This window comes from Salminus brasiliensis, chromosome 20 (assembly GCF_030463535.1).
Source record: "Salminus brasiliensis chromosome 20, fSalBra1.hap2, whole genome shotgun sequence".
Lineage (NCBI taxonomy): Eukaryota > Metazoa > Chordata > Actinopteri > Characiformes > Bryconidae > Salminus > Salminus brasiliensis.
The window spans coordinates 18,599,492-18,627,354 of NC_132897.1; the positions used below are offsets into that span (position 1 = coordinate 18,599,492).

Consider the following 27,863-nt stretch of genomic DNA (forward strand, 5'->3'; position numbering starts at 1 on the left):
CTGTTTTTTCAAAGTGATTTATGTATAACTAGGAATATAGAGAAGCATGTCTAAAAACTGGTTCATTCTGGACATTGGATTCAAACCAGAAATCCTCTGGGCATAGTGACAGCACCTTAGTCCGCTGGACTGCCTTGGGCCCTGTGTATGGAGTCTTTAAAAGCAATCGATGTATAATTAGGAAATACATTTTGTCTCAAATGTGGCTGCCGATGGCTAATATTTGATCCTGGAAGTTTACCTGGTTACCTGGAAGCTGAAAGTGAACCAAGGAGTTCCCAGTCAAGGGCATTTATTCAGCAATACTGAAATGGATCTGCTATTTCAGGTCCCATATTTCATGTCGCCTACCCCGCCAGACATTAGCTTCACACTGATATCCTCCAATTAATCAGACTCTCAGGTTCAGGCGATATAAACGGCAATGCAAAGCACCCTTGAACTGAAGAGCACTCAGGCTGACGGATGAATGTTTAGTATTTTTTATTGCTATGTGCTCCCCATTACAACAAACAGCATCAGTAGTGTACACTTCAGTTACAACTAACAAATGTAAGTACAAAGAAACAGAGAAACGGCTGAAAGCTGTTAGAAACTGTCAGCCGGACAGAGAATTAATACTTAAATGCACAGGCCGTTCTGGGGATAGATTAGATGCGTCTTGTTTTTCTATACAGCGGATCTGTCTGAGGCTCAGGGATTGTCGCTTAAATATCTACAAATATCTACAAACATCTACAAACACTAAAGTACTATCCTCTTGGGACTCTGAAAGCTTTGCATAACATTAGCAGCCAAGTCGTCATAGGCAGCAAATCGAAAAATATGTTTATATATATATATATATATATATATATATATATATATATATATATATATATATATATAAAACAATATCTACAAATCACCAACATTTTCCATGTTTGCCTGTGCTTGCCAATAGGAATGATCTCAATATGGGTTTCATCTTTCTTTTTTTATTTTATTCTTATTTTATTAAGAAGATTAAGAACTACTACTTAACTGTAAGAACAGTTTCGTTGGGTCTTTTATCAAAAACAGCTGTAAGTGACAGCGTTGTTGGGCCTCTAAACTAAAATGCTCTACTGAAACAGCTGTACTGGACAGCATTCTCAAAGAAACAACATCTCAGTTTGGTATATACGGCATCTAAAACGTTAGCTGCAGCTACTTATACCTTCTAACTTGCTAGCTGTGGAACATCAAGCATAGGTTTGCTTGTTTCTGTTTGTTTTTTGGCATCTCTAATGCTTATAACTACCCCATAAAGAATGCTGGATATAAAGCAGTCTAGAAACTCAATAAATACTCTAAAGCCCTGAATCCTATATACAACAGCTATACAGTAGCACACAGGAGAGCGTGTGCTATGTTTTTTTTTTTTTGTACGTTCGTGCTCCACGGACATGTATGTTGGGGGAAGGGGCTCCTTCCATGATATTGCAGTCAGATGCATTGTGGTTGAGACAGATGTAACCCTCTGCTTCAGAAATAAATACCTTCCATTAGAGATCCTGCAGGCAAAAGCGCAACACGTTATACAGTCAAAAAAGTTCATGTTCCTTTCAAAATACAGCCTTGCATGTCTTAAGCGCCTTGCTGTGGATGTGATGGACTCCTACACAGCGCCCCACTGCTTTTTTTTTTTTTTTGACAAAGTCGCCTTGGCATTCAGGTCTCTTGCTGGTGCGATAAAGCTTTACCTACAAAAGAAAATACAGTACAGGATAACAGGCAGGGAAGTTCAAAGAAACTGATGTCGACATCAGCTTCCACCATTGACGCAGTTACAGAGACAAAGGCTCTTGGTGAACACAGGTATTAAGAGAATGGGCTTTTTTAAGGTTTTCACACTGATTGGTCTGTTCTGACAGGAGAACTGAGAACACATCTTCAAATACTTCTGCTGTCTTTGTATTCATGTAAAAAAAAGGAAGTGTACTTGAATAGTAAAAACCTGCACCATGTTTTAGTAAAAAATAATACTGACTTTTACACACACAGTATTTACAGGAACATTCATAAATATCCTTTTTCTTTGTTAAACAAACACAAACACCAGTAGCAATTCTATGGATTTCTGGAATTCTATATAACTAAAGCATTATCTAAAACAAGTACCACTGATGTCTCTTTAGTGTCGGCGAAGCTCTTGATAAAGAGACCTCTGACTGCTTTCAAAAGATTGATCTTTGGCGCATTCTCCCAAGCCAGCATTGTGTGAGCTGACTAACGTGACTCCAGAATGGCCGCTGTTGGGAGGATCCCAAAAACCAGAAAGTGAACCAGCACTTTACTCTCTAACTCTCTCGAAAATCTCCTCTCATAAGCAAGATCTGAAGTAAGACAAGGGATAAAGCTAATATATTATATCTACAAAACAAAAAGAGAGTCCGGAGGAGAAAACAAACAAACAAAAAAAACAACAACAAAGATTTGAGTTCGGCTTCATCTTTCCACCTCGGATATGGCCTTGGGCCACCGGCTGTCTCGGGAATGATCCGTCATGATCCTGGATGTTGCATTGGCGGATTGTCCGTGGACTGCCATAGCAGGCAGGTTCCTGCCGTTGGGTTTGGTGGCCTGAGCTGGGCGTTTAAGAGTCTTACTGTCGCCGTTTGGTCTTTGAGGTGCAGCGGTGGAGGAGGTTTGCTTAGCGTTGCGGCCGGCTGGGCCTGACCCGCGATGGCTCTGGGGAGGGAGCTTGAGTGTGCCGTTGACAGAGGCTGACAGGGTCTCCAGGAGCTGTGAGGCGGAGCCAAAACGCACCTCCTCTTCAGTCTCCACAGCCACGGGAAGGAGAGTGCTGCTCCTCTTGCTGCATGACTCGCAGCACAGTTTGCTGTAGCCTGGGATGGAGCAGTAGCGAGCCAGGACTTCCATCTGACAGAATATGGACTTGTCTCCTCCACAGGGTTCATCTGAGAGAGAGAGAGAGAGAGAGAGAGAGATTGTTCAACAACATCATGTTAAGCTTTTCACATTTAAGAGACATTTGGTGCAAAATCTAATTTACATAACTTTCCCCAAACTATCAGCCAATACATGTTTGGTATTTAAAATGAACAGCACCACAGACAGAATCTGGGTGTTGGCCTCTTCCGTTAATGGCTGGGAGTACTAGAGCTAGCACTTTTCTCCAATGATGCTGTGTTAGCAATCTTAGAGGAAGCACATGCTAGCCTTCATCTTTCCAGCACAGGTAGCGTTATGTGATGGGGATCCCTAACTACTGGGGTAAGTAAACAAAAAAAAAAAAAACAGAAAAATCCCATTTGTCAGTATGTATTTCTGCACATTTTAATGTACTACCACTTCTTTGCTGAATGCAACATACTGGACAAAACGTGGAGGTGCAAAATGTACTTTAGTAAATTCAGTTAAATTTGCCTAAATAAACCTGTTAAATTTAGCCAATAACAAATGTCATCTAAAATGAGCACAAATGCCATTTCTGTAGAGGATTTGTATGGTTTTACTTTTACATCTAAATATTATTCAAGCATGTCACTTGAACAGAGCTATCCAACATAAAACTGGATATCTGTTGTCTATTTTTTGGAATGAGAAAAACTGAAATTTTTAGAAGCTAATTGTTAGCTCAAATAGCCTTATAGCTGTGAATTCATGGAGCATTTATAATATATTGTATCGTATTTGTTTATATAGACATTTCTTGGTATTCATGGTTCTAATCACAGGCAGTGTGGAGCATTTCTGGCATTTAAAACATTTTTTTATCTACAAATCTTTAAAAAAAATTTTTAGGATTTGTTATCCATATGCAGTATTTAGCATGATTGTAGTGTATCAAGAGAAGCAGGTTTGGGATCAGAAGGTCACTGGTTCAGCCCCCTAGACCAGCAGGAGGTTTGGGTAGGGTGAGGAGAGAAACAGCAGAGCTGTCTTCGCCCTTCATATTAACAGCTAAGGTGCCCTTGAGCAACACACACAAGACGCCTAAGTCCTGACTGCTTCCAGGTTACTAAGGTGGCTACCTAGTGTGTGCTCACTGCCCCTATTCAGAACTGTGTGTGTGTGTGTGTTCACTGCCACGGATGGGTTGAATGTCGTGCAATAACTGTAAAATGTGTTCTTCTGTTCTTACTTAACTTAAATACAATACTGCAGTGTATAATTAGTGAAACCTCTATGGAGTCTTTAGGCCATTCTTTTTTTATCATTAACTATTATGGCATGTGAAGGTGACTTTGTTATCAAAAATTAAATGATACCATTTAGGTCCAGTTCTCGAGGATACTCACCCTAATGAATTTGCTGCAGGAGCTGTACGAACACTGTCTCAGTAATTGGCGAACAAACCCCTACTTTTTCTAATGGAGCTGCTGAGCTCATAATTCATCAATCACTTCAGTAATAGCTGACATCCAGCTCAAGACGAGTTCTTCAATTCATGAGCCTGTGATTTAAAGGCCCCGGAAGGCTATAAATTATTAAATCGTTACAGTAAGTTCATTTCAATTGAAACAGGTGGGATTAGGAACCATTTGTTGCCATCTGCAACACCTGCGTCCTTTACAGATGAAAAGTAGCAACACGCTTTGAGCTCTCCAAGGACGTTCTTTTGTTCTGAGCAGAGTGCAGTGTTTCACTTAATATGGACTGGGTGTTCTGTTTTCACTCTTCCTAGACAAGCTTCAGCGCAATGTGGGTAAAGCAAATGGGAACTGAAAGACTCCTGCTTGCAGTCATCAAAAGCCAGTGCCTAAAAAAGAGAAGCTGTTTCTCAGTTGATATAAAATCTGCTTCTGTTTTAAACATGAAGTCTGAGTGGCTGAGTCAGGGTCTGTGAACTACAGTGACACTTTATTACTGAACAGTAATTTTACCATCTTGTCAGTGACTGCAGGTTAACATCTTAATTTTAAGGGCTCACGTTTCACATTCAGTCTGATGATTTTAATCCAGTGTGATTTCTAATGTTTGGACTATGAATGGAGCGAAATCTCCACACCATGCAAACATTCAGACACTAAACTCACTCATCCTGTGGTCATTTCATTGCTATCTGGGTGCAAGAGCTTTATCTCTGGGGAGACATATAACATTTTATCATATGCATCCCCCTGGTAAACTAATCGGTCCAGATAGGGCTTAACGTTAAAAAGTACTGAGTACCCAAAATGGAACACACAATGTCCTCCACAACTGGACAATCAATCCTGAGTATTCTTTCTAGTTTCTCATTAAACTTGGAGCAAGAAGATGACTTTTGCATATACAGGGTAATGTGGTATGATGGCATGGTTTGACTGGTTGACACAGGCTGGTCAGAAAGCCCAAAGCCTAATGGTGTTATTAAGGACCAAAGATTAATTTGGTGTCATAAGCTAAGCAGAGCTTTTGTTGGGCTGTGGGTCGGCTGGAAATCAAACTACAATAAGAGACTCTGGTGCAGACAGCTTTTGAAAGCTGTAATGCAGTCACCTTCATTACATCATGGACTAGAGTGCATTTAGAAAAATAAATATAGCAAAAATAAATCTAAAAATAAAGCATCACTTTACTTGGTTGGTCCACTATATAATGCCTTGTAGCTGCTCACCTTACATTCAATTGAACATCTATTAAATGTCTTTTGAATGTTACCCTGTACCTAACCCTAACCCTTTCTTTACCCTTAAATCAAGTGTAAATCCAAACAACCCTAACCCAAACCTTATATCTAACCCTAAACCTAGGCACTGATCAGGTTTGGCTTGGGTTCATGGAGACTCATTTTGGGCTGAAGTTTGGATTCCAGTTTGGACTGTAAATTTGGTGCTGAGGGTCGTGTTGAACTTGGGCGAAATGTTCTCAGACCATGTTCAGGGTAAGTTTTTAAAGGCCAATTAAAAATCTTAAACTTGAAATATTTATTACAGTTATGTTTGGAGGTAAAACCCAGCTTGCTAAATACAGCAATATTCTGTATTCACTTTACTGTGTTGTGTTGTTTTTCAGATCTGAAGAAATCTACTGTACATCACTGAGGGGCGAATGCGGCTCGCTCTCCCACAAATGAAATCCCCATGTAGCATTATTATTGATAAATGTGAGCTGCAGAAGAGTTTGTAAAGTTAGGAAAGTTAAGAAGTCATAAGGGTACAATGAGAAAAGAGCTGTAAAGTAAGTTCCACTTTAAAATAAGACTCTTTATAAAGGTTTGTCAGTGGTTAAATATTAAACATAACTAAACATAAATATTAAATATAATTGAAATCATCATTATGAAACTAAAGCCGACAAGAGAGAGTGGGTATACATTCTAGTAGCAAATGCCTAGCCGTTGTCCTTTTAACGTCCACTCCCTTGAAAAAAAAATCTGGCCTACCCACACATTAGAACTGGAACTCGGAAGAGCTGTACGAGGAAGCTATACCAGAAAGAGAGGAAAAAAAAGGCTTTTTTCTGTCCTGCACCGAAGTGGTGGAATGAACTTCTTTTCGGTGTCTGAACTACTAAGAGTATTTTCTGAGTAAACAGTGAAGCACTTTTATAAGTCACTCTGGATATCAGCATCTGCTGAATTCCATAAATGTAAAAATAACAGGGTTGTAAATTTGCTTTTAAAACCGCATCTGAACATTTTTCACCCTAACCAGAGGGAACGCAACTTTCTCATACTTAATAAATGCACTCTTCACCAGGTTTAACACCTTAATATAGAAGACAATGTAAGATCAGTAACCAGCAAGATCTGAGGTTTAACAGTATGGATAAATGTGAGCTTAATATTAGTAGGAATATTTGGGGTTATAAGTGTTCACTACTTATTTTTAGTAATTATTTAGGAGTTTATTACCTAATTAATAACCATAACCACTTAAATCTTATTATAAAGTGGTATGCTGTTGATCACAAAAGGGTATATCACATTATGAATTATACATGTAAAAACTTAATGTATTTATGCCCTTCAGGTATTTTGTGACCTAATTAAATGTTTTTAAAGAAGAGGCACTTCTGTACATGCTTGTGTGCTTAATACAGGAAGTGCATCCTTTAGGTTTAGTGCTTGACTCTAACCACAAAGCAGTGAGAAATAAAAACCGCCAGCAGGCAAAAACACAGTCCTATTTTTTAACCATTTAACCATTCCCTCTTCATGGAACAAAAATACTATCAATCTGGTCAGACTTTTTGGGCATTCGCAATCTAATTGTATCACTTGCATTGTATATGCAGGGAAAATATGCATGCAGCTCTTTTCCAACAGTTGGAACAATGCACCAACAGCAGTGAAGTACTTGTTTATCCAATAGGACTGCTGGACGTCTCTGTATTTCTGTCGGTAGCATGTATTGACTTACTCCTAGCGCACAGGGGAATGTGTCTAGGTTAAGCGTGTGCTTGGGGCTTCAGAAGGACTTTTGTAGTGATGTGCCCTGGGCAGCTTACCGTGGCAGGGACCTGGCCGGCAAGGCCTTTGCAATTCCGGTTTCTCCCCGCTGCATTGATCTCCGATGCGGCAAGTGACCAGCCGCCGTGCCACTCCCTCTCCGCAGGTCACAGAACACTGGGAGAGAAAAAAGAAGAAACAAAGTCAAGTGTATGGTCTCACTGTCAAATTGAGCAATGTCCAAGGTAATGGCACAAACACTGGATAAAAATGTTCAGAATGAAGAACATTAGGGGTGATTCTGCGTTACTGTGTAATAGATGTAGTGAACTCCGACATGCCTACCAACCTACAAACTGTGAAAACAGAGAATTTAACACACTGTTCAGATTTGGCTCAGATTCCTAGGTCCTAGATCACACACCATGTCATTAGTGTGCCCCCATAACATTTACATTTACATTTACGGCATTTAGCAGACGCTCTTATCCAGAGCGACTTACAAAGTGCTTTGCTATTTACCCAAGAAAACCTCAGCTAGTTAGAATAGACTAATACATAACTCACTCACTACCAAAAACAAGCTGGAAGCTGGAAACCTAAGGACAGAAAGACTAAGGTTCAGCAAACTACAGCCAGTATAGTGCATATGTGCATGTTTGTAGTGCAGGAGAGTAACAGAGTGACAGACAGATATGAACTCAAGGTGAAGTAAACAGTAGCAGGCTAGTGCAAACAGAGACGTACGAGAATAAACTTCTGAAAAGTCTGAGAAGCCGGAGAGAGAACTAATGAAAATATCTCATTTGAAAATAAGAGGTACTTAAACTGTCCTTTCTGAACAAGGTTGTTTAAACAAGGTGAGAAGGTGCTGTTGATGCTTGATCCTTTTATATAGTATTTTATAAAAGCATGTCACAGTTTTTGGGACACAGTCTTGGGACTTTACTTTACGAACACAAAAGCACAGGATAAACGAAAGGATAACCTGCGACACACAGAAGGAGTGGAATGGAGTGAAAGGACTTTGTCTAATAAAAAACTGAAAGGTTTGCCACATGCTGGGTGTGTGTGTGGGGGGGGGGGGTACATGTGTAATTGTGAAGCTGACTAATGGAAGAAAATTTAACTAGGATTAATGTCAGACTTTGTGAAGGTCCCCCAATATTACTGGGTATACCACAGGAACCACTGCAGGGTGCTTACTAATGTGCCATTAGTAGAAGCACAGTAATCCCTTTAGTTTGTGGTCAAAATGTGGTCAATATGATAAAGGAGGACAAACTGAGCTGCAGGACAACCTTTTTCTCTGGGTGGTTATATACTGATTTGTCTGGAATTGTGAATTGATTTTTTTTTTATCTTATTGGGTTATTTACGCAAAATGAATGCTTCAGCTGGACAATAGTGCACTGTTATGAAAAGAATACTCTCTCAAATGCTTTCCAATTATAGTTATAGCTTAAATATACCAGCTGCCTGAAATGACTGCTACCATTTGTGGAGCCTTTGGAAATGTCAGCTGGGATTTAATCATATTCAGTATGGGAATGGGGGTCTTCTGTACAAAGTGAATGCTGTTCGATAGCTTTTAGCACAACTAAATGGAAATGAAACAGTCATAGAAACCTTGCATTTCTTGTAGTCTTTTCCCCTTTAGGCAGTTTTGTGAAATTGCCTTGCTTGCTGACTGTCATCGGTACCTTATTCATTTGTTAAAGCACTTTTCAAAGCTTGCACGCTACATTTCCCTGCTTTTTAACTGATGAATGCATGCCGCAGGTACTAGTTCATCTAAACGGGAGCCAAATCAGTTCAATTAGTTAATTTGGCATGACCTATTCAAACAAATGATCGAACTAAGGCACTTAGAAAAAAAGGAAAACTGCACCAACTTTTTAGAATTCTACATTCACTTGCCCTGATTACATGCGCTAATCAGTGACTGAATGTGCGAGTGTTGCTGAGGTCATGTGTCTTGGCTTTCAGCTTGTTTCAGCTTAATTGAAGTCTCTTCACCCCAAATTGCCTACAGTGAAGCTGACATCACTTCCAGAAAAGAATTAAGTCTAGAAGCTTAGAACACATGCACAGTAATGAATTACAGATATCATAGTTTACAATATCGAACCGCCATATAACACTATTTTCCCCGTATTTTTAGGCGTTGCCAACATTTACATTATATAATTCAGCTATATTAAGCCAGATCCACTGCTCTGTGAAATAAGACAACCCTGTCAGTTTGTATGAACTGCCTTGAACAGCAAACGGAGCATTCAACACATCGTTCAGGTGAGTAGCTCCACCTGCTACCTGCAGCTGCAAGTCATAAATGTTGCTGTAGTGTGCAAAAATGAAAACGAACAGCACCACAGCTGTATATCGTTCCTGATTTGAGAAGGTGAAAACCTACGGTCAGAATGGTAGGTTCAGCTGACTACAGCTGGGAGGGAGGGATGTGAACTCAAGGTGAAGTAAACGGTAGCTATATACAAGTAGGGACAAATGAGAATACATTTAGAAACAAAAGACTTGATGCAACTGGGAGTAATAATTAAAACCGGTGGGAGGGGGGGTGGTCGTGTCATGATCAGTGGCGCATTATCATGGCACTCAAACTGACCATTTTAAACAGGGCTGTTTTAGACAGGGTAAAATGGGTGCTGTTGGTGCTTGATTCTTGTGGTATTTTGACCAGAGCATGTCACAGACATTCCATTGAGGGCTATAATATGCCATCTTTAATAAAGCAGACTCATTTTATTTTACAAACCTGACAGCATACAACTCCGCTGCTCTATAAACTGGCAGCAGTGAGTTGCGTTCCTGGATGGGTTGTAAAAACTCAGTTGTAATATCTGCAATGCCACTGTGTTTTGAATGTGTTTGACCTAGCCACCTTTTCTCACGACAAGTGCATGCAAAAGCCATGTACGAAATACACTACGACTATGGCAATGTCTTCGCTCTTTTATCAGGCTGAATAAAACCCCACAGAAATGCTCAGTTTTATCGCTGGCGGTGCAGCACACCTTTTCTGGCTTTAAACTGGTGTTCAAACTGTACGAAAGGAGCAGCCACTGTGCACACGTTGGATTAAACTGAAATCACTGCACATTCCCAACACTAAAAACTCATCAAGTCTATGTACAAGTCTATGGACTATATACGTTAGTCCACATGATATAAACATGAAATAAGCAGCAAGAGGTCAGGCAGATACGCAAAACAACTAGAATGTCACATTATACAGCTGGCGTGCAAAACTTTGGCTACCCTAAAAAAAAATATCCTCGTACTGTAAATAGTTAAGTGAGTAGAAGATGACCTGATTCCTAAAAGGCGTACATTTAATGATGAAAAGGATTCATGCATTACATTCTTTTACAGCTTCAAAGTAACAAAAAAATGAAAATGTCAGTCAGTAACACCCTCTTTGGTAAGTATCATAGCGTGTGAACATCCTTAATAGCCATGGCTTCTTTAGTTCCTGTATGGGAGATTTTTGCCCATTCGACCTTGTAAAATAATAATTCTCTAAGAGTCTAGTTCTGTGGCCGTCTGCTCTTCTAACCACAGATTTTCAATATATTTGGCGTTGGGGACTGTGGGGGCCAAGGCAAATCCTTCAGCTCGCAGCTCTTGAGGAAAATGTAGATTAAGATGCTCGGTCAGAAACCTTGGCAAAGTTATCTGAGAGCACAAATATCTTTTAGACTTTTACAAGGTGTTCCTTTCCACTCCCAAATGATACAAGACACAAATAATACACTAAACTAGTTCGAAAAGAACGTTTTGTCTTTCTGCTTTTCGGTCAGGTCATGTTCTACTTACTCAACTATTCACAATAACAGATATATGGACCAGGGTTGCCCAGCCTTTCACATAGTTAACTGGAATCCTACCATACCTAACCTTAATTGCATGCAGAGTCGGGTCCCCATGACTGGAACTCCACAGTTGTGGTGTGGTGTTGCTTACAGCATATTTCTTACAGGGACAGAAAAACCCACCTCAGACCAGGCTCCAGTCCTCCACTGAGCGGGGCAGGGTACTCTGTTGCAGGGCCGCCTAGCCTCAGGCTTCTCTCCACTGCAGTACTTGCTGTGAATGGAGCGGTTGGTGCCCTCATGAAGGAACTGGACGCAGCGCACGGTGCGGATCTGGAAACCTAGGCTCCCACAGGTTTTAGTGCAGTGCTCCCACTCCTCAGCAATCCACCTGTTAGGAAAAAGACCATGGAGATGATGATTTGCCGAAAGTAGTCTGTGCTGATGGCATGTGGAGCTTCTGGTGTTTTATCAATTCAATGCAAACACTGACACACATGCCTTGATACTGAGAAGAGATCAAGTTCAACAACTTATTCAATTGTAAATTGTCTGTGTTTTAGACTAACCATTTTTCATTTGAAACTTATCATGCTGTCACTCAAAGAGCATAGCGTGAAGAAACTACATAAAGATGCAAAGTATACAGATTGTATTCCTGATTACTTACAGATCCTTTAAAGATAAAGGTAGGCTAAAAGGCTCAAAGTAAAAACTAGCTTGTGCTTTTTCTCGCTAATGTAATATCATTTTATAGAGCCATAGTTGTTTTAAAGGGTTAAGAACCATCCTACCCAACCAGAGAAAGAGAGAGAGAGAGCGCAAGGCCAATAATGCTTTCTTGAACTCTTAGCCATTAATAGCTGAACAGAATTGCTGCTCGAACTGACAATCATTTAAGGTACAAGTGGAGGAGTTCTTTAATTAAACTGATGGGAATATAATTCATGATCAGGGATTGAACCCTGCTCTTCTCCATGAAAAAAGTGAGTTATTGTCTATAAAAACAATCACGCATATTTACAGTCAGCTCCATAAGTATTTCAACAGTGACACAATTTATGTACTTTTGCCTCTGTACATCACCTTGAGACTTTGAGACTTTGATTCAAGGGGTTTAACAATATTATATTATAAACCGTTTAGGAATTACAGCCATTTTTACACAGTCCCTTCATTTTCACAGGCTCAAGTATTTGGACAATTGATTGATTCATGTCCAGGTGTGGCTGGTGTCCTCATTATTTCAAATGACTAGAGATTAAAAAAAGTCTGGAGTTAATCCTAAGTGTTGAATTTGCACTTGCTAGCTCATCGAGAGAACTCTCAGATACAAGAAAAGTGGAGAAGGCCATCATTTGGCTGGAAAAAAAACTAAACAAACCTATGAGAGAGAGCAGAAACAACAATTCACTACATTCTTATGAAGAATGAATGCACTGGTGAGCTCAGCAACGCCAGAAGACAACAAAATTAGATAGAAGTAGAAGACTGAAGTGTAATAAGCTAAACATCTAGGATTCAGTCAAGAGCTGCAAAACCGATAAGTCCAAAAACTATAATAATAACCTAAAACATGTCGTGCCAGTATCCCAAGAACTTTGTCAGCCAAAGAAACTGAATGTTCTTAAACGGCAGAGTTAATCATCAGACCTCAACATGAAGCTTTTTTTTTGGCTGCAGTAATTTATAACTATGCTATTCATAATTATGTTAGTTCTATCAGTCCAATTATTTTTGAGGCTGGGAAAATGGAGGGAAAATGTAAAAATGGCTATAATTCTAAAACTTTTAGCATTTAAGTTAAACCATTTTAACCACTCTACACTTCACTCACATCATTTGCAATCCACTGATGTGGCAAAATCACCAAAAGAAAAAAAAATGTCGCTTTATTCATACCTTAAAGTTAGCTTTGTATTAAACACAGTAAGTATTTGCACTGTTTTAGATCTGTGCAGGGAATACAAAGTTCCATGTAATTGTTCATTTTCCTCACCTAATTTAAAAGATAACATTTTTATGAGCGTGGGTGTCTATTAACTCCGTTTGAGCTGCTTATGAAGCACCATGTGGCACACTAATCCTTTTCATTTCTACACAACCAGCTCAACTGACATAAATCATTCTAAATAATGTGTTTTCAGCATTTGAAAAGTTGTGTTTGCTGTGCAGGGTATCAGCTGTGCACACTGTCTAATTTCTATACTAGAAGAAGCATGCTTGGTAGGTAATGGCGTTTATGAATAATTTATCAGTCTGACAGTGCATATATTCACACTGCCGGCTACAAAATACAGTGTCAGTCACCGCAACATGCTCAATGACAGCACATAGCAACAGCTAAGATTCAATATACAGATTTGATGCACATATCGTTACAGGCCAGCGGAACTGGTGGAACAAGTGGACTAATGAAACAAATGGAAATAAAAAGTGTGAAAATGCTCCTGAAAATGTTTCAGTGGCAATCTTCATAAACCTCCAGAAAGAGATGAAGCTTAAGAAGCAACAAAGGCATCTTACAAGTGTTGTAATAACACAGCACATGATGTCATCCAAGCTCTTTTGGATCTATCTGAAAAATGTTCTTTCTGAAAACGATGGCTTGATGACTGCTGGAATTCCATAACAGAAAAGAAAACACACTCTGGACTCTACAATATGAGGGTAACATCTGCACTACACTGCAATACTCAGTTTTTGTCAGCTTAGTGTCGCACATGTACAAAGCTGTCACACAAATTACCCCACTGAAGCAAAATAACACCTTGAATAAGGTTGTTATTACTATGAGATACTCTGAGACTCTGAGACTGTGAGCTTACTATGAGATAATGTTAATGTTACTGACTACAGGTTCTTGTAAAACGTCATCCACTAAAGGTGTGAATAAAGTTTAACGCACTCAATAAAAACCAGTCTGGACTGAGTAAAAGGTACAGAGCCAGGATAAGCTATGATTTTAAGGTTCCTGCCCATCACAACTTCAGAACACCCAATCAAAACATGCCAGCGCTCGTAACAAATCCCCTTCATACATTAATCACAATGCAAATGAAAAGAGGCTGTCTGTTCTTGATCTGTTTAAAATTAGCAGCACTAATCTGTATATCTGTCCAACTCGTCTCTGATTTCTCCTCTTATACGTTTCGGCTGAAGTACGCCGAGAGCATTTTCACAGGGAAATACACAACAGCTGTCTGCTCTCAACAGGCTCTTACAATTTGCAGTGCACAAAGACTTGTCATTCATCTGGCATAATCGGAAGACATCTTCCAGACTAACATTAATATAGTAAGTCTATGTATATGTCTGTATATAAAGGTCTGGGAAGTGTGAAGCTTTTACATTAAGAAGGTTTTTTGCTTCTCCGGTAAAGTACTTTGCAGGCTTGATGACAGTCATGATGAATACAGCTGGTAAAGTTACTGATTTGTAGGTTAGAAGAACACAGTTTGAACACCACAGGTTTGGTTGTTGACTTTTTTTGGTTGAATTGTCTGGGACCTCCTGAAACTGCATGGATTTGTTTAGCTGATTAGGCCTAACCTGAGTAGTGAAGGTGTTGATTCCTTGGAATGGCGCTGCATATTTAACCAGAAATGTCCAAATATAAATGCACCGTCCCAGCACATCTGTAGGGCACTTTACCACTGCTAGAACAATGAAGGTTAATAGGAACACCTGTGATGATTATTACTGTGGTGCTCCGCGGACAAGCTGCAGTAAGCTAGAAGATTATGGTAAGCCTGTATGCTCAAATCCACCGACCATGACAAAGGCAGCTCATCCATATCTCCAACAGCTGGAACTTGACCCTGAACCCCCAGAAAAAAGCACTTGCATCTGCATTGCTAAGCAGTGCTTTGAGGAGTGCCCTTCTAACTACTGCGATCATAAATCTATCCAACAATGGTGAGGTTATGCAGCAGGAGGAGGACGTGATCCACTTTGATTCAGTGATGGGAAAGGGAGTTCTACAGCATGCTCTTCAGATCTCGGCTGTATATTTCAGGGATGTCATGGTTTAATTTCCACCGTTGGAAGCTGTGGGAAAGAATGCATGTGAGACAACAGCTACCATTCCAACGTGGAGCCAACTGGATGAGATTTTTAGGCCAGAAATGGTCTCCACACCACATTTCCACACTATTTTAGAAAAGAAAATGCTTTACAATGGAAATCCTACAGTAGTGTACTGTAATTCTTTATTAAAGCAGATTGCTGTACAGAATGATGCACTCTAGGAGACACAGGTTGTCTTGGTCAAAGATGGCAAAATTAGCCATTATTTGCAGAGCATATTGGGAAAGTGACTTGGGGTATAGCTTGCCAGCATTTATTTTGGTTCTGTTAATAGTCTGATAATTTGCTTTCATTTAATTCATTAATTTCTTTAATGTTTTTTAAATACCTCCACTTTTCTTTAATCTTCATTTTTACCTGTCTTAGCATAAAAAAAAACGCCGCTAATATAACATCTATTTTGCTGAGTGATGCAGGGAGAAGGAGACCAATTAAGATGTCTTGCAATCCCAACCATGGAGGGCTGTGGCATTACCATGGATTGAATGCAATCTCTCTGACAGATGAGGCAAATGCTTAGATAGCTGCACCATCCAAGAGCAGCCTCCAAAAACATGCTTGAAAGCATGTGTGTTTCAGTTAACTAGTAAATTACTGTATTATGTCATTGTAGACCCTGACGCAACCCCTCTGTGGCAGTGAACTCACACACACACACACACACACACACACACACACACACACACTGCTGAATACGGGCAGTAATTAGGGGTTAGTTGTCTTGCTCAAGGGCACCTCAGTCGTGAATGCAGAGGGAAGAGAAAGCGCCGTTCCTTGACTCCCTCTCACCCCCCCAATTTCTACCGATCCACATTTACAAGCTTGCTTCTCTAACCTTTAGGCCACGGCTGCCCCCATGAGCGCAGGGTCAGCCACGTCAGCCAGTCAAACTAGATTTAGATTAGTAAAGGTGCGCCCACTGAGTAATGGTGCTAATGGTTGGCAGCCAAAAGTGCAAGGACCTAAAAAGAACATAAAAAGTAGGACCACAGCGCAACTAGGATACGAGTGAGAATGTAAAAAAAATGCTTTAGTAGTTTCTACTGAACAGTATATTGAAGTGATGTTGTAGTACTAAGCAATAGGCTGCTGTTTTATTAAAACAAAATTATTATTATTATTATTATATATATATATATATATATATATATATATATATATATATATATATAATGGAATGCTCCCTCAGTCCACCCACAACGGAATGTCCTTGAGTTCAACAGCACATGTAGTACTAGTGCTTAAAACTGCGAAAAAGATTAAACATCTTGTTAAGTGCTTTGTGATGCTCGAAAAAACCAAGGTCAATGATTGCAATCAGTTTCTTTTATAATAAGTACTGCTTTCATGAAGAACATTGCAAATTGCAATATCTATCTTCTCTCACTTTTAGAAGCTCATCCCCAGCTAAATACTTCAGCTACAAATACAAGAAAAATGTTAGATCGGGTATCGGCAGAAAAAAAAAGGTAAGAGAACTAGCGGGATAGGAAGCTCTATAAACAAGCTTAGGCTGGAAAATTTGGCTAATTCTGGCTAAGGTGGCACATTTACAGAAATGCTGATCCATCCCTTTAAATTTACATAAAAAAGATCTAAACATTACATTACATGGTCAAAATACACCAATTAAGGTGTCTTGGAAAGGGCAAATCCTAAGTGTTTGCCCTTTGAAATTAAATTACTGTATTATGATCATTGTAGACCTTGCCATCCCTGTCCAAGGCTTTTCCTGACTTTGAGCATTTTGGATTTCTGTGAGCATTGAATTGCATTAAGCCATGCAATTCATGAGTGTTAGTGAGGTCAGGATGTTGAATGATCACCACCCCACCTCATCCTCAATTCCCCAACTCAAAGGTACCCAAAAGTATTGGATGAAGCACCATCATTACAGAGAACATAGTTCCACTGCTCCACAGCTCAATGCTGGAGGGCTTTTTACCTTTAGAAATATATAGCATTTCTCAGCATTAAAAATGGACCAATGCCTGCAGAACCCAAAACACTGATCTGATATACCAACCAGTTCTTAGACTGTAACAGTAAACCGAACAGCAGCAACTCAGAGGCGCTCAGGAATTCAAATTAGTCAGTGTTAGTAACAGAACAAGGCCATGGGCTAGAAAGAAAAGTCTGAGGTATATTTTTATCTCATTTATTCTGTAATGACCATATTCTAAAATAGCAGCCATCGTTAGCCCAGAGCAACACTGAGGATCTTAATCAAAACCAGGAAAAATTCACCAAGAAAAAAAAGGGTGTACTACATTTCGCCTCTATGTGAATTTATTATCCTGAGGTCCACTTATAATGTTTGAGAGGAGTTTTTTGTAGTTTTTTATGACTGACCACTGTCCAACTTACCTTTATCTCTTAGTATAAAATGGGGCACTTATGTTACTGTACTTTTTGAATGAGGCACAGTAAAGGCAGTCCAGGTCGGAACACTCAGCTTGAATGCACTAAGGCTATATATGGATATGTAAACATATACATGTTGTGACACTGAACTCAAAAGTGACTGATTTTACAGCTTAGTTGTTTGGCCATGTCATTAGGCAGAATTTCACAAAACAGGATCCTCAGTTTAGCCAGATAACTTAAGCCCAAAGTCAAGTGTTGAGGCTGCTACATGTTACTTGGCTAAGTGAGACATCCTGTGAAATCTTGTGAAATACCCCCCTGGAAAGTGAAAGGTACATTTTCAAGCCTTAACACTGCGTACATCCTACAGCATCCTATTGTCATGTAAAAATCCATGATATGGATCCTTTATAAAGGTTTATTCTGGTGGAATTTACTAACAGACTTTCAACGGGATTCTCATTTCAGCCTAAAGGTCTTATACAGTTCCTCACCACATGCTGTAGAGCTCTTCTAAGCTATTTCCCAGAAAAAGCAAGGGAAAATGTCATACTCTCATGGCTTTGTTAATTTCCATTGTTGTTTGTGTCTCCGTGCTTCAGCAGTTTAATTGAATAATCAGACTGGCTTTCATATTTTTACAATACGCTGCAATATCACAACATATTATTCATGCAGGTATAGAGATATCTGTATATGTGGAATCCACAGAGGACAGAGCACTTGAAGTAAAAATAGACAGTTGTTTTCATGTCTGCTATACAGGAAAGGAGCTGCTTAAAACAGGGCACAGACAAAGTGCTTTTAAAGCATATTTAAAATTAATTAATATTTATTTTCTGTTTCACTGAACACCCTGCCTCCCATAGGACTGAATAACTGAAGGAGACTTTGAACTTTGTGCTTTTTGATTTATAAATTAAATTAAATAAAAAGATTTAACCCCTTAAAAATCACCCACCAGTTTGTCCAGAAGTGCCTGTAGTTACTGAGTAATACACCTTAGTGTGTATTAAACCTTGGAGTGTTAAGGTGTTAATAATAAAGCTAAAGTACACAGAGGTATTGGGACACCTACACATTACACCTACAGGAGCTATATGCCATAAAGAGGAGTTGGTCCCCCTTTGCAGCTCCAACAGCAGGGTTGGAAGTGTAGCTTCCAGCCATGTAGCTTCACGTGGTCGGACACTTCGTGGCTGAGCTGCTGTAAGTCCCTAAATATATTTAAAAAAATACCACTCACAGTTCATGGTGGAATATCTAGGAATATCCTATTCCAGTACCACACTGGAATTCTGTGAGCAGTGAATTACCCATTCTTTCACTAATCTGTATAAAGGCAAACTGCATGGCTGCTGCTGGTGGTGATCATCCAACATCCTGATCTCATTAAAGCTCTTTTTGCTAAATGCAATTAAATCCTCACAGAAATAATCCCAAATCTAGTAGAAAGCCTTCCCTGGACAGCAGAGACAGTTACTTTAAAAACAGGACAAACAAGATAAAAATCAATGAGCAGGTGTCCCAATACCTTTGTGCATATAGCATGTATATATAAGGAAAGGAAAGGAAAGATATATATATATATAAATATATAAATTGCCTGTCTAAATGCACCCTTTCCATTCCAAGAGTGGTTATTAGCGCAGTTTGGGTACAGTTCACTTGGCTACATCTTTATCTCCTATTTCAAAAACCTTGGCAAAATACTGCAATTCCACAATCTACCCACTTTTTTTCAGCCCTACATGCTACTAATGGGTATGTTTTCACAGGCATTAATGTATAAATGTATGTAGTACTACATGCAACTGTATATGCAACACGTTTTTGATGTACTGTTACAAACATTACATTCTGAACATGTCTACTGTTAATATACTTGCTACTGCACTCTAAACGCAACATTACTTATTTATGCATTAAAACCACAGCGAGAAGTGGCCTGCAAAACTGTCTCCTAAGCAAATATGGCCAAAGCTTACCCCATATTTCCCATGCCCAGAGGCATTTATATATGATGTGCTGAATGTATAATTTATAAAATAACCTCTGCTTCTATAAATGAAAACCCACGGAATGTGGAGGTTACATGTTAGTGAGAGGAATAAGCAATTCAAAGGTATTTACAAACCATATTAATTGAACTCTGTTCTTTGTGTTAAGTCTCTTAGGAATCTATATGTTCTGAACACACATTAGGCATCTCTGTAGCAACAACCAACAGCACACAGAACAGTTCGAGTTTGTTAGTTACCTCAAACGTACAAATCATATAAATAAATAAAAGTCAATAAGAGTGCACTGCTGTTTGTTAGATATAGATATGACAGACCGACAAGATTATTTGATGGTGAGAAGACCAAAATGCTCCAACGTCTAAGACGGAACTGCAGAGAGTTCCTGAAAAGAATGGAAGCTGTGAGAAAGATCAACGCTGGATGAACTAAACACTGAAATAATATATTAAACTTAGTTGTCAGTGTTTCTACGTAATTAATAAATATATAAATTCTATGAAAGTGAAAAATGACTAACTTTTTTTTTTAGATAATAATGTTTTAGATCAATCAAATGCAAACGTGTGGGCATTCGTAATCATCTGTAATTACATTGGCTGAATTCAATATATTGCAAGAAAAAAAGTGGCATGTAAAAACATTACATAATGTACATATGATGGTTTTTTTTATTGTTTCATTCCAATATGTTGTATTTAGAAAATAATCAACAACTGTGCTGTAATATTTAGAATATGCATAATTATGTCATATTTTAAGCATTTGGAAACATCCTGAAGTTTATAAAAACATGTACTGAATTATATAAAATAAAAATAAATACTAAACTTAGGTGTTAAGTGAAATGCACTCTTCAGACCTCTGAATATTCTAATCGCATAATAAACATGGGTGACACAGCCCCCTATCACTGGCACTCAAAATTTAGTTTACATTACCATGGCAATGCTGTGTTTTTTTAGCTTTTTACTTTAAATTTTATTTGTCATGTCACAGATCTTTAGGGTCTTTAGCTCACCAGGTGTAGGTTTAGCTTTAGGTTGCTCAGACTTAAAGAGAGGGCGGAGTCATGTTAGCCTTGTGATTGTTCAGGGTTATGCTGACGTAAATCTCATTCACTTTTAGGACCGCCCATTCCACATGGAGATGAGAGCAATACTGGTGGAATACTGCAGATATTTACTAGACTTTGGGAAGATATTCTTTGTACATTTACACTGGGGGCCCTGAGGACCAGATTAACGTAACAAGCAAGGAAATTTTGATGTAGGGCTCCAGGGGCTTTACGTTTGCTTCTTGTAGAGGATTTGCTCTTTTATTGTCAATCAAAAAAAAAAAATAAATATGAGGAAAAAAATCTTTATATTGGAACTGCTTAGCATAAAGAAAAATCTGCACACATTCCATAACGCAATGCACCTAACGCTCATAATGCAGAACACTCAGGCCATAAACTTTTTAGGCCATTTTAATTTTCTACAAAGAACTTGTGATTGACAACTGAGGCCCTAATACTGCAGATGCGTTTTCCACCCTTTAGTCATATTTGGACTAACTATAGATTGTTATCACAAAATTGGATATTTTCTGTAGGTTGGAAATTGCGCTGAGCCTTCTCCATACTGCAGGAAGGGAATTATATCTGTTAGAGAGACTGCACTCGCAGGACTTCCTCTTATCACATGCATTTAATTACAGTTCATTCTGATGAACTGATCAAATTCAAATTTTCGACACAATTTAAAACATGCTTGAGACATGCTGTCAGCACCTGAACATGCTGTTCCAGAAAACAGGACTTTTGTTCTGAGGCATACAGCTGGAGGGCCTCAGGACCCCATGCTGAAACACAACCTCCTTTCCAAAGGGCTTAATTGAAGGAGCCAGCTACAGCAATCAAGATGACATCAAACGCGAACAGCGGGTTTCTCTTCTTCGTGGTCAGAACTCTGCACTCTCCTGAAAGTGTGTACTGAGTGCCATGTGGTTTCCTAATAATTACAATATGGCATAAGGGTTTTACAGTAATCATAACTACAATATCTATACAGCAGTTGTTCTACAATGCTCTGGAATTTTACAGGGTTCATAGTTTTCTCAGTGGCAAGTTGGACATTAATAGCTAGAATTGTTCAATAGTATTCAGACAACCTGTGTAATTATTACATCCAGGTACTTTAAAGTGCACACACTGCTTTTAAATGCTGCCAATAGAAGGAGATGCTCTAGCTTGGCTGTGTATAAGCTTAAGATCAACATGCCCGAAGCCGTGTGATATAAAGGCTCACTTATGCTTAACGTTAAGTACAGATACTGCTCCGTCCGTACTCTGCGTTCATTTTGGTCGTATGTGTGACAGAGCAGAGAAGCCCCACTGGGGGCAGTGTAGCCAAGAGTTCAAGCGAAACCTAATCACTGCCATATGGAAACGACATAGAGGAACCTCTAGCAGAAGAAATCTAGTGGAACTCTTACAGCCATTTATACTGCTGATGCGTTTGTCTTTTTTTGTAATAAGTGCGTTATTAACGTCACCATTTGTGTTCTCAAAAATGTGGTTACATTTTTACTGCCATCTGGTGGATGTGTTGCCTAACATCCATGCAAGTATAAGGGCAGTGACGGATACGTAGTTTAAAACCTTCATACGTAAAGGGAGTCATAATGGCTTCATACATAAAGCCATTCAATTCTCCAGGCTCTGTGCTCTCCAGGATGATGGAGCTCCATTTAATACCCTTGGGATGAGTTGGAGTGGCTTATGTGATTCAGAACTAATCATCCAACATTAGCATTAGGGCATGACTGATATAGGCCACCACTGGTTTTAATGGAATTAGTGAAAATATAACCAGAACTGTTGGGATTCAAACTTGCCTTCTCCTGATGATAGGGCAAAACCTTAGGCTTTAGGTAGGGCAATGCCTGCCACTATGGAACCTGATAGGAGGCTTAAACTGTATGCTGTAGCAGTATAATAGCAGGACTGGTGAACTGGAATGGCAAAAATAATAATGATAAAAATAATGCTCATAAAAAGCTCATAGATAACTTTGTACAACTGACAATCTCAACAAGTCCAAGCTTGAGGCACATGGATTTCAACAGCAAAAAACAAACAAACATGGAAACATGCTGGGTTCACTTCTGTCAGCCAAGAACAGAAAGCTACAAAACTAGACAATTGAAAATCACAAGGATAAAGCCTGGTGTGATGAGGAACACAGATGTTGGAATTTGGCACCAACAGCATGAATCCATGAACCCAACCTGCCTTCTGTCAACATTGCATGCTGGTGAAGGTGGTGTAATGATGTTGGCGAATACCAATCACTCGTCCAAAACCAAGACCAAGACCACAACAAGCCACGAGCACAGCTGCAGCTATAGTAATATGGGCCTTGCTCAAGGCCCCAACAGTGGCAGTTTGCAGTGGCATCAAACCCACAACCCTGTCATCACTAGTCCTGAGCCCTTTCTAATACCACAGCATTCTTAAACATTGTAGCTGACCATGTGCATCCCTTTATGGTCACAAGTTACCTTGTTATCTTGTAATTTCTATGAACCTGACGATGACTTCGGTGTTCTTCAGCTCCAGTACAACACCTTTATGTGTGGATGTGGTAGAAGTGCTCCTGATGCAATCATGCCAACATGAACCAGAATTCAAAAAGGAATGTTTCCAACATCTTGTGGAATCCATCCCATGAATTGAGGTGATTTTGAGGGCAAAGCAAGGCCCTAACCAGCATTACTATAAAGTGCTTGTTGAGTGTATATACAGAAATATAGAATACAAACGAGTCTCTGTAGATCTTCTTGGTATTTTTTCAACAGCTCCTCATTAAGGAAGCAGCTGTCTGAAGCCAAACTGAAAGCCCTTGGCATTGCTCCTGGTATACAGTAGCACACAGCCAAAGAGAACTAGACTACCCTGACGTCTAACGTCAGGCCCATGTGTTAGTGTCTCATTAAAAAGCTCTCTCATGTTAGGCAGCCTAACAACCTCTGACACACAGCATTACTGCTATTATCTTATAGCTTCAACAGAGGGACCAAAGGGGCGCTTGCATGAGTTGTCTGAGGAGTTGCTAGCCGTCCTCCCCAGCTGTCGGATGGAATGTGTTCAGTTGGAAAATTGATCAGGACTGCAATAGGGACTGTTACATGACAATGTTTTATGAAATGAATGAGATTGTATTGTATATCTATATTTTAAAAAATATATAGAAAATTATTTATTTCAGCATTCTTAAGATGACATGACTGTTTCATGGCATTGTATTAATATAGGAGGAAAAGATACATGGAAACTCCTCCTCCATGTATGGATAAGCTGAATGGTGGACTTGTATGATCACATCAGAAGGTGGATTATAACAGAATAGAAAGAAATAAATACTACTAATGTTTTCTGTTCAGTTCTGTTTAAGGTGGAGATCTGGCAGCATAGAGGGAGCAGGAAACCTGCCCTACTGAAAGCCATGTGAGGGTTATTGAGTGGCATTACTGCATAGACAAAAGTGATCATTTAACGTTACTGTCAGCCCAGCGGCGTCGCGGCTCCTGGGGTCTTTTAGGTTGATGTTGGGTTGATTTCTATGTTCAGGTACTTTCTGTTTCACCACCTGTCTGTTCTACTACCAAGGACTTTTATGTTGACAGCGGTCGAAGTAAGACGCCATGTTTTCTGTTTATCTCTAATTTGTTTCACCTGAGTGCTGGGGTACAAAGGGAGCAAACGCAGATGCCTCGTCGCCGAGAATTACTCTTGCGATGCCAAGCTGTGAGGTTGGCTTCACGTTCAGGAGACTTCTAGGGAGGTCTACGAGTTCAAGTAGTATATGCTCTCTCGGAGCAGTTTCACGTTCAGGAGTTCACTGTCTGGTTCACTGGTTGGTCGCCAGGGAGATTTGGCGTCCGGTTTCCTTGCACCCTAGTCAAGTAAGTTCATCAGCGCCTGAAGAGCGTGGTTTTGGGGTGAGGCTTTTGTTTGCTAGTTTCATTGGTTCCTTTGCGTTCTAGCCTTCCTCCCCCCGTTTGATTTGTCCCCTCTCGCTTTGCTCCTGGACTACTTTCCAGCCTCAGGTGGTCTTCCAGGTTAAGCCCCATTTCAGTTGTCACCTGTTTGTTTTCTGTTTCTGTTTATTGGACCCTGTACTTTGCTGCCTCATTTTTGTTGTGTTTGTTTGTTTTTGTTTGGTCATTAAAGACTGTTTCCTTGCATTGCTCTGTCCCTGCGAGTGTTCCCTTGTCTCGCCTAGCCAGCATGACAGAATTCTCGGCCGACACCCTCCGAACAGCGGGGATGGACGTCTTGGATCACGCTGTTCGCGCCCAAGGTCAATGCTTGGGGCAGCAGCAACACACTCTGCAGAGAGTGTCAGAGGCTGTCGGCCACCTGGCGCAGCAACAGGTGGGCCAGCAGCACCAAGTCACCCAACTAGTGGGTGACGTTCAGGGGCTCACGAATCTAGTAAAGACTTCGTTGGAGCCTGCTAGCTCTCCCAGTCCCGTCTACACACCCCATAGCGCGTATCCGGTTGGCAAACCGGATACGTACAGTGGCAATCCGGAACTTTGCGAGGGGTTCTTGCTTCAGTACGAGGTCTTCTTTAAGAACTCTCCGACCGGCACTGACCAGGCAAAGATCGCCTTTATAGTATCCCGGCTCGCAGGGAAGGCTCTGGACTGGGCCACTGCCACCTGGACGGAGCTTAGCGAAGGATTCCTCTCGGAATACCTTAAACATTTTAAGGCAGTGTTTCTACACCCCAGAGAGGGACTCACCAAGGGCGACCTGCTGCTGCGCATGGAGCAGGGCTCCCGGTCGGCTGCTCAATACTCCCTGGAGTTCCGTACTCTGGCGGCAGGGAGCGGATGGAATCAGCTGGCCCTCTTGGCCCTTTTTCGTAACGGGTTGAACCCCCGTCTGCAGCGGGAGCTGGCCTGTCGGGGCGAGATGTTGGAGCTGGACGACTTCATCGCGCTCGCGATCCGGCTGGACCAGCTCCTAGGTCGCCCTACTCACCTCAGACCCTGGGGGATCGGTCGCCTGCCCCAAGAAGCAGGCCAGCCAAGGTGCGCCAGGGAGTATAGTACTCTCCAGTTCAGCGGGTGCGGCGGCCTCCGCCTCACCAAGTACACCGGAGAGTGAGCCTATGGAGGTGGGTATCGGCCGCTTGGCACCGGAGGAACGCAGTCGTAGGACCAGAGAGGGGCTGTGTTTCTACTGCGGGGATGCGGGGCATCGTCGCAGAGACTGCCGGAGGAGGATCCTGATGGCTTCCCGCCCAAACACCGATGGGCGTGGGGAGGGGACTCCTCGCGCTAATGCGGTGAGTCTGCCCGTTCTGGAGCTAGTGTCAAGGTCGATCACGTTGCCAGTATTAGTGACCTACCAGTCCCAGTGTGTGTGTGTTGCAGCGTTGATCGACTGCGGTGCGGAGGGGAGCTTCCTAAGGGGGCCGACATCGTGGAGCGTCTGAGGATCCCGGTGGAGGAACTCCAGAGACCTCTTCGCATCACCACCCTGGACGGGCAGCCCATGGGTCCTCGCCCCATTACCCACGTGACCACTGGGGTCCACCTAGCCGCGTGTTTCGTACACCAGGAGGAGGTCTCACTGCTGGTACTCCCGGCCTCTGAGCATGCTCTGATACTAGGTCTGCCATGGCTTAGTAAACACAACCCTCACATCTCCTGGCCAGACAGGGAGATAGTATCTTGGTCCTCATATTGCCGCACACACTGCCTCAATCTCGCCCCCCCTTAGCGTCGGGTCCACCTCTGTGGAGAGCCCTGAACCAGAATCCCTAGTCGTCCTGCCGTCGGAGTATGAGGACCTTGTAGATGTCTTCTCTAAGTCCGGTGCTGCTAAGCTTCCCCCCCACCGCTCGTACGACTGCGCCATCGACCTAGTAGAGGGAGCGGTCATACCCAAAGCACGAGTTTACCCCCTCACTAGGGAGGAGGAACGGGCGATGGAGGATTATATAGATGAAGCCTTAGCACAGGGGTACATCACGCCGAAAGGGGGGGGTTGAGGCCGTGTATAGACTATAGGGCGCTTAACGCTATTACCAGGCGCTTCCCCTATCCCATGCCGTTGGTCCCGTCTGCCCTCGAACAGTTGCGGGGGGCCCGGGTGTTTAGCAAGCTAGACTTGCGCAGTGCGTATAATCTCGTGCAGATCAGGGAGGGGGGCGAGTGGAAGACGGTGTTTATGACCACCAGGGGGCATTACCAGTATCGGGTCATGCCGTATCGCCTAGCCAACGCCCCCTCCGTCTTCCAGTCGTTCATTAATGACGTCCTGAAGGACTACCTCGGACGATTCGTGGTGGTCTTTCTGGACGACATACTGGTGTACTCCCCCGACCTGGTCACCCATGTGCGCCACGTCCGCCTGGTCCTGGCGAGACTCAGGTCCCACCAGCTGTTTGTTAAATTAGAGAAGTGTGTGTTCCACATGCCGGAGATACCTTTTCTGGGTTACATTATCAGCGAGCGGGGGGTTCTTATGGATCAGGCAAAGGTTCAGGCGGTCCTGGATTGGCCGTCACCAGGCTCGGTCAAGGAAGTACAGAGCTTTCTAGGGTTTGCAAACTTCTACAGGAGGTTCATTAGAGACTTCAGTAGTTTGGCAGCGCCCATCACGTCATTGCTTAAGGGAGCCCCGCGGCGCATCACATGGACGCCGGCCACGGAGGACTCGTTCCAAGCACTCAAGCGTGCTTTCATGTCGGCCCCATTGTTGCGCCACCCCGATCCCCGTAGACCGTTCGTAGTGGAGGTGGATGCCTCCAGTACAGGGGTGGGGGCCGTCCTGTCACAAAGACAGGAGGTAAGCGACCGCTTACACCCCATCGCGTTTTACTCAAAGAAGCTCACAGGAGCAGAGCGGAACTACGGGGTAGGGGATCGAGAGCTCCTGGCGGTCAAGATGGCGCTGTCCGAGTGGCGTCATTGGTTGGAGGGCGCTGCCCACCCATTCCTAGTACTTACTGACCATAAGAACCTCGAGTATCTCCGGCAAGCTAAGTGTCTGAACCCCAGGCAAGCCAGGTGGTCCCTGTTTTTCGCCAGGTTCCAGTTTCACATCACTTACAGGCCGGGCTCCCGTAACACTAAGGCGGACGCCCTCTCCCGCATCCACCAAACGGCGGAGGGGGGGGTCGACCC

The 27,863-nt window shown here is 41.6% G+C and overlaps 1 protein-coding gene across 4 annotated transcripts in view; it reads right to left on the minus strand.

Annotated features, from left to right (window-relative positions):
* Positions 1–476: 476 nt before the first annotated feature.
* adamts3 (ADAM metallopeptidase with thrombospondin type 1 motif, 3) overlaps positions 477–27,863 on the minus strand; it is a 201,006-nt gene continuing 173,619 nt past the window's right edge. For all 4 annotated transcript variants that reach the window (XM_072664961.1, XM_072664962.1, XM_072664963.1 and 1 more), the window contains 3 exons: positions 11,380–11,587; positions 7,423–7,540; positions 477–2,942 (listed from right to left, as the gene is read on the minus strand). In XM_072664961.1, coding sequence (XP_072521062.1) covers positions 2,470–2,942; positions 7,423–7,540; positions 11,380–11,587 — 799 coding nt within the window. In that variant the 3' untranslated portion in view covers positions 477–2,469. The remainder of the gene's footprint in view (positions 2,943–7,422; positions 7,541–11,379; positions 11,588–27,863) is intronic.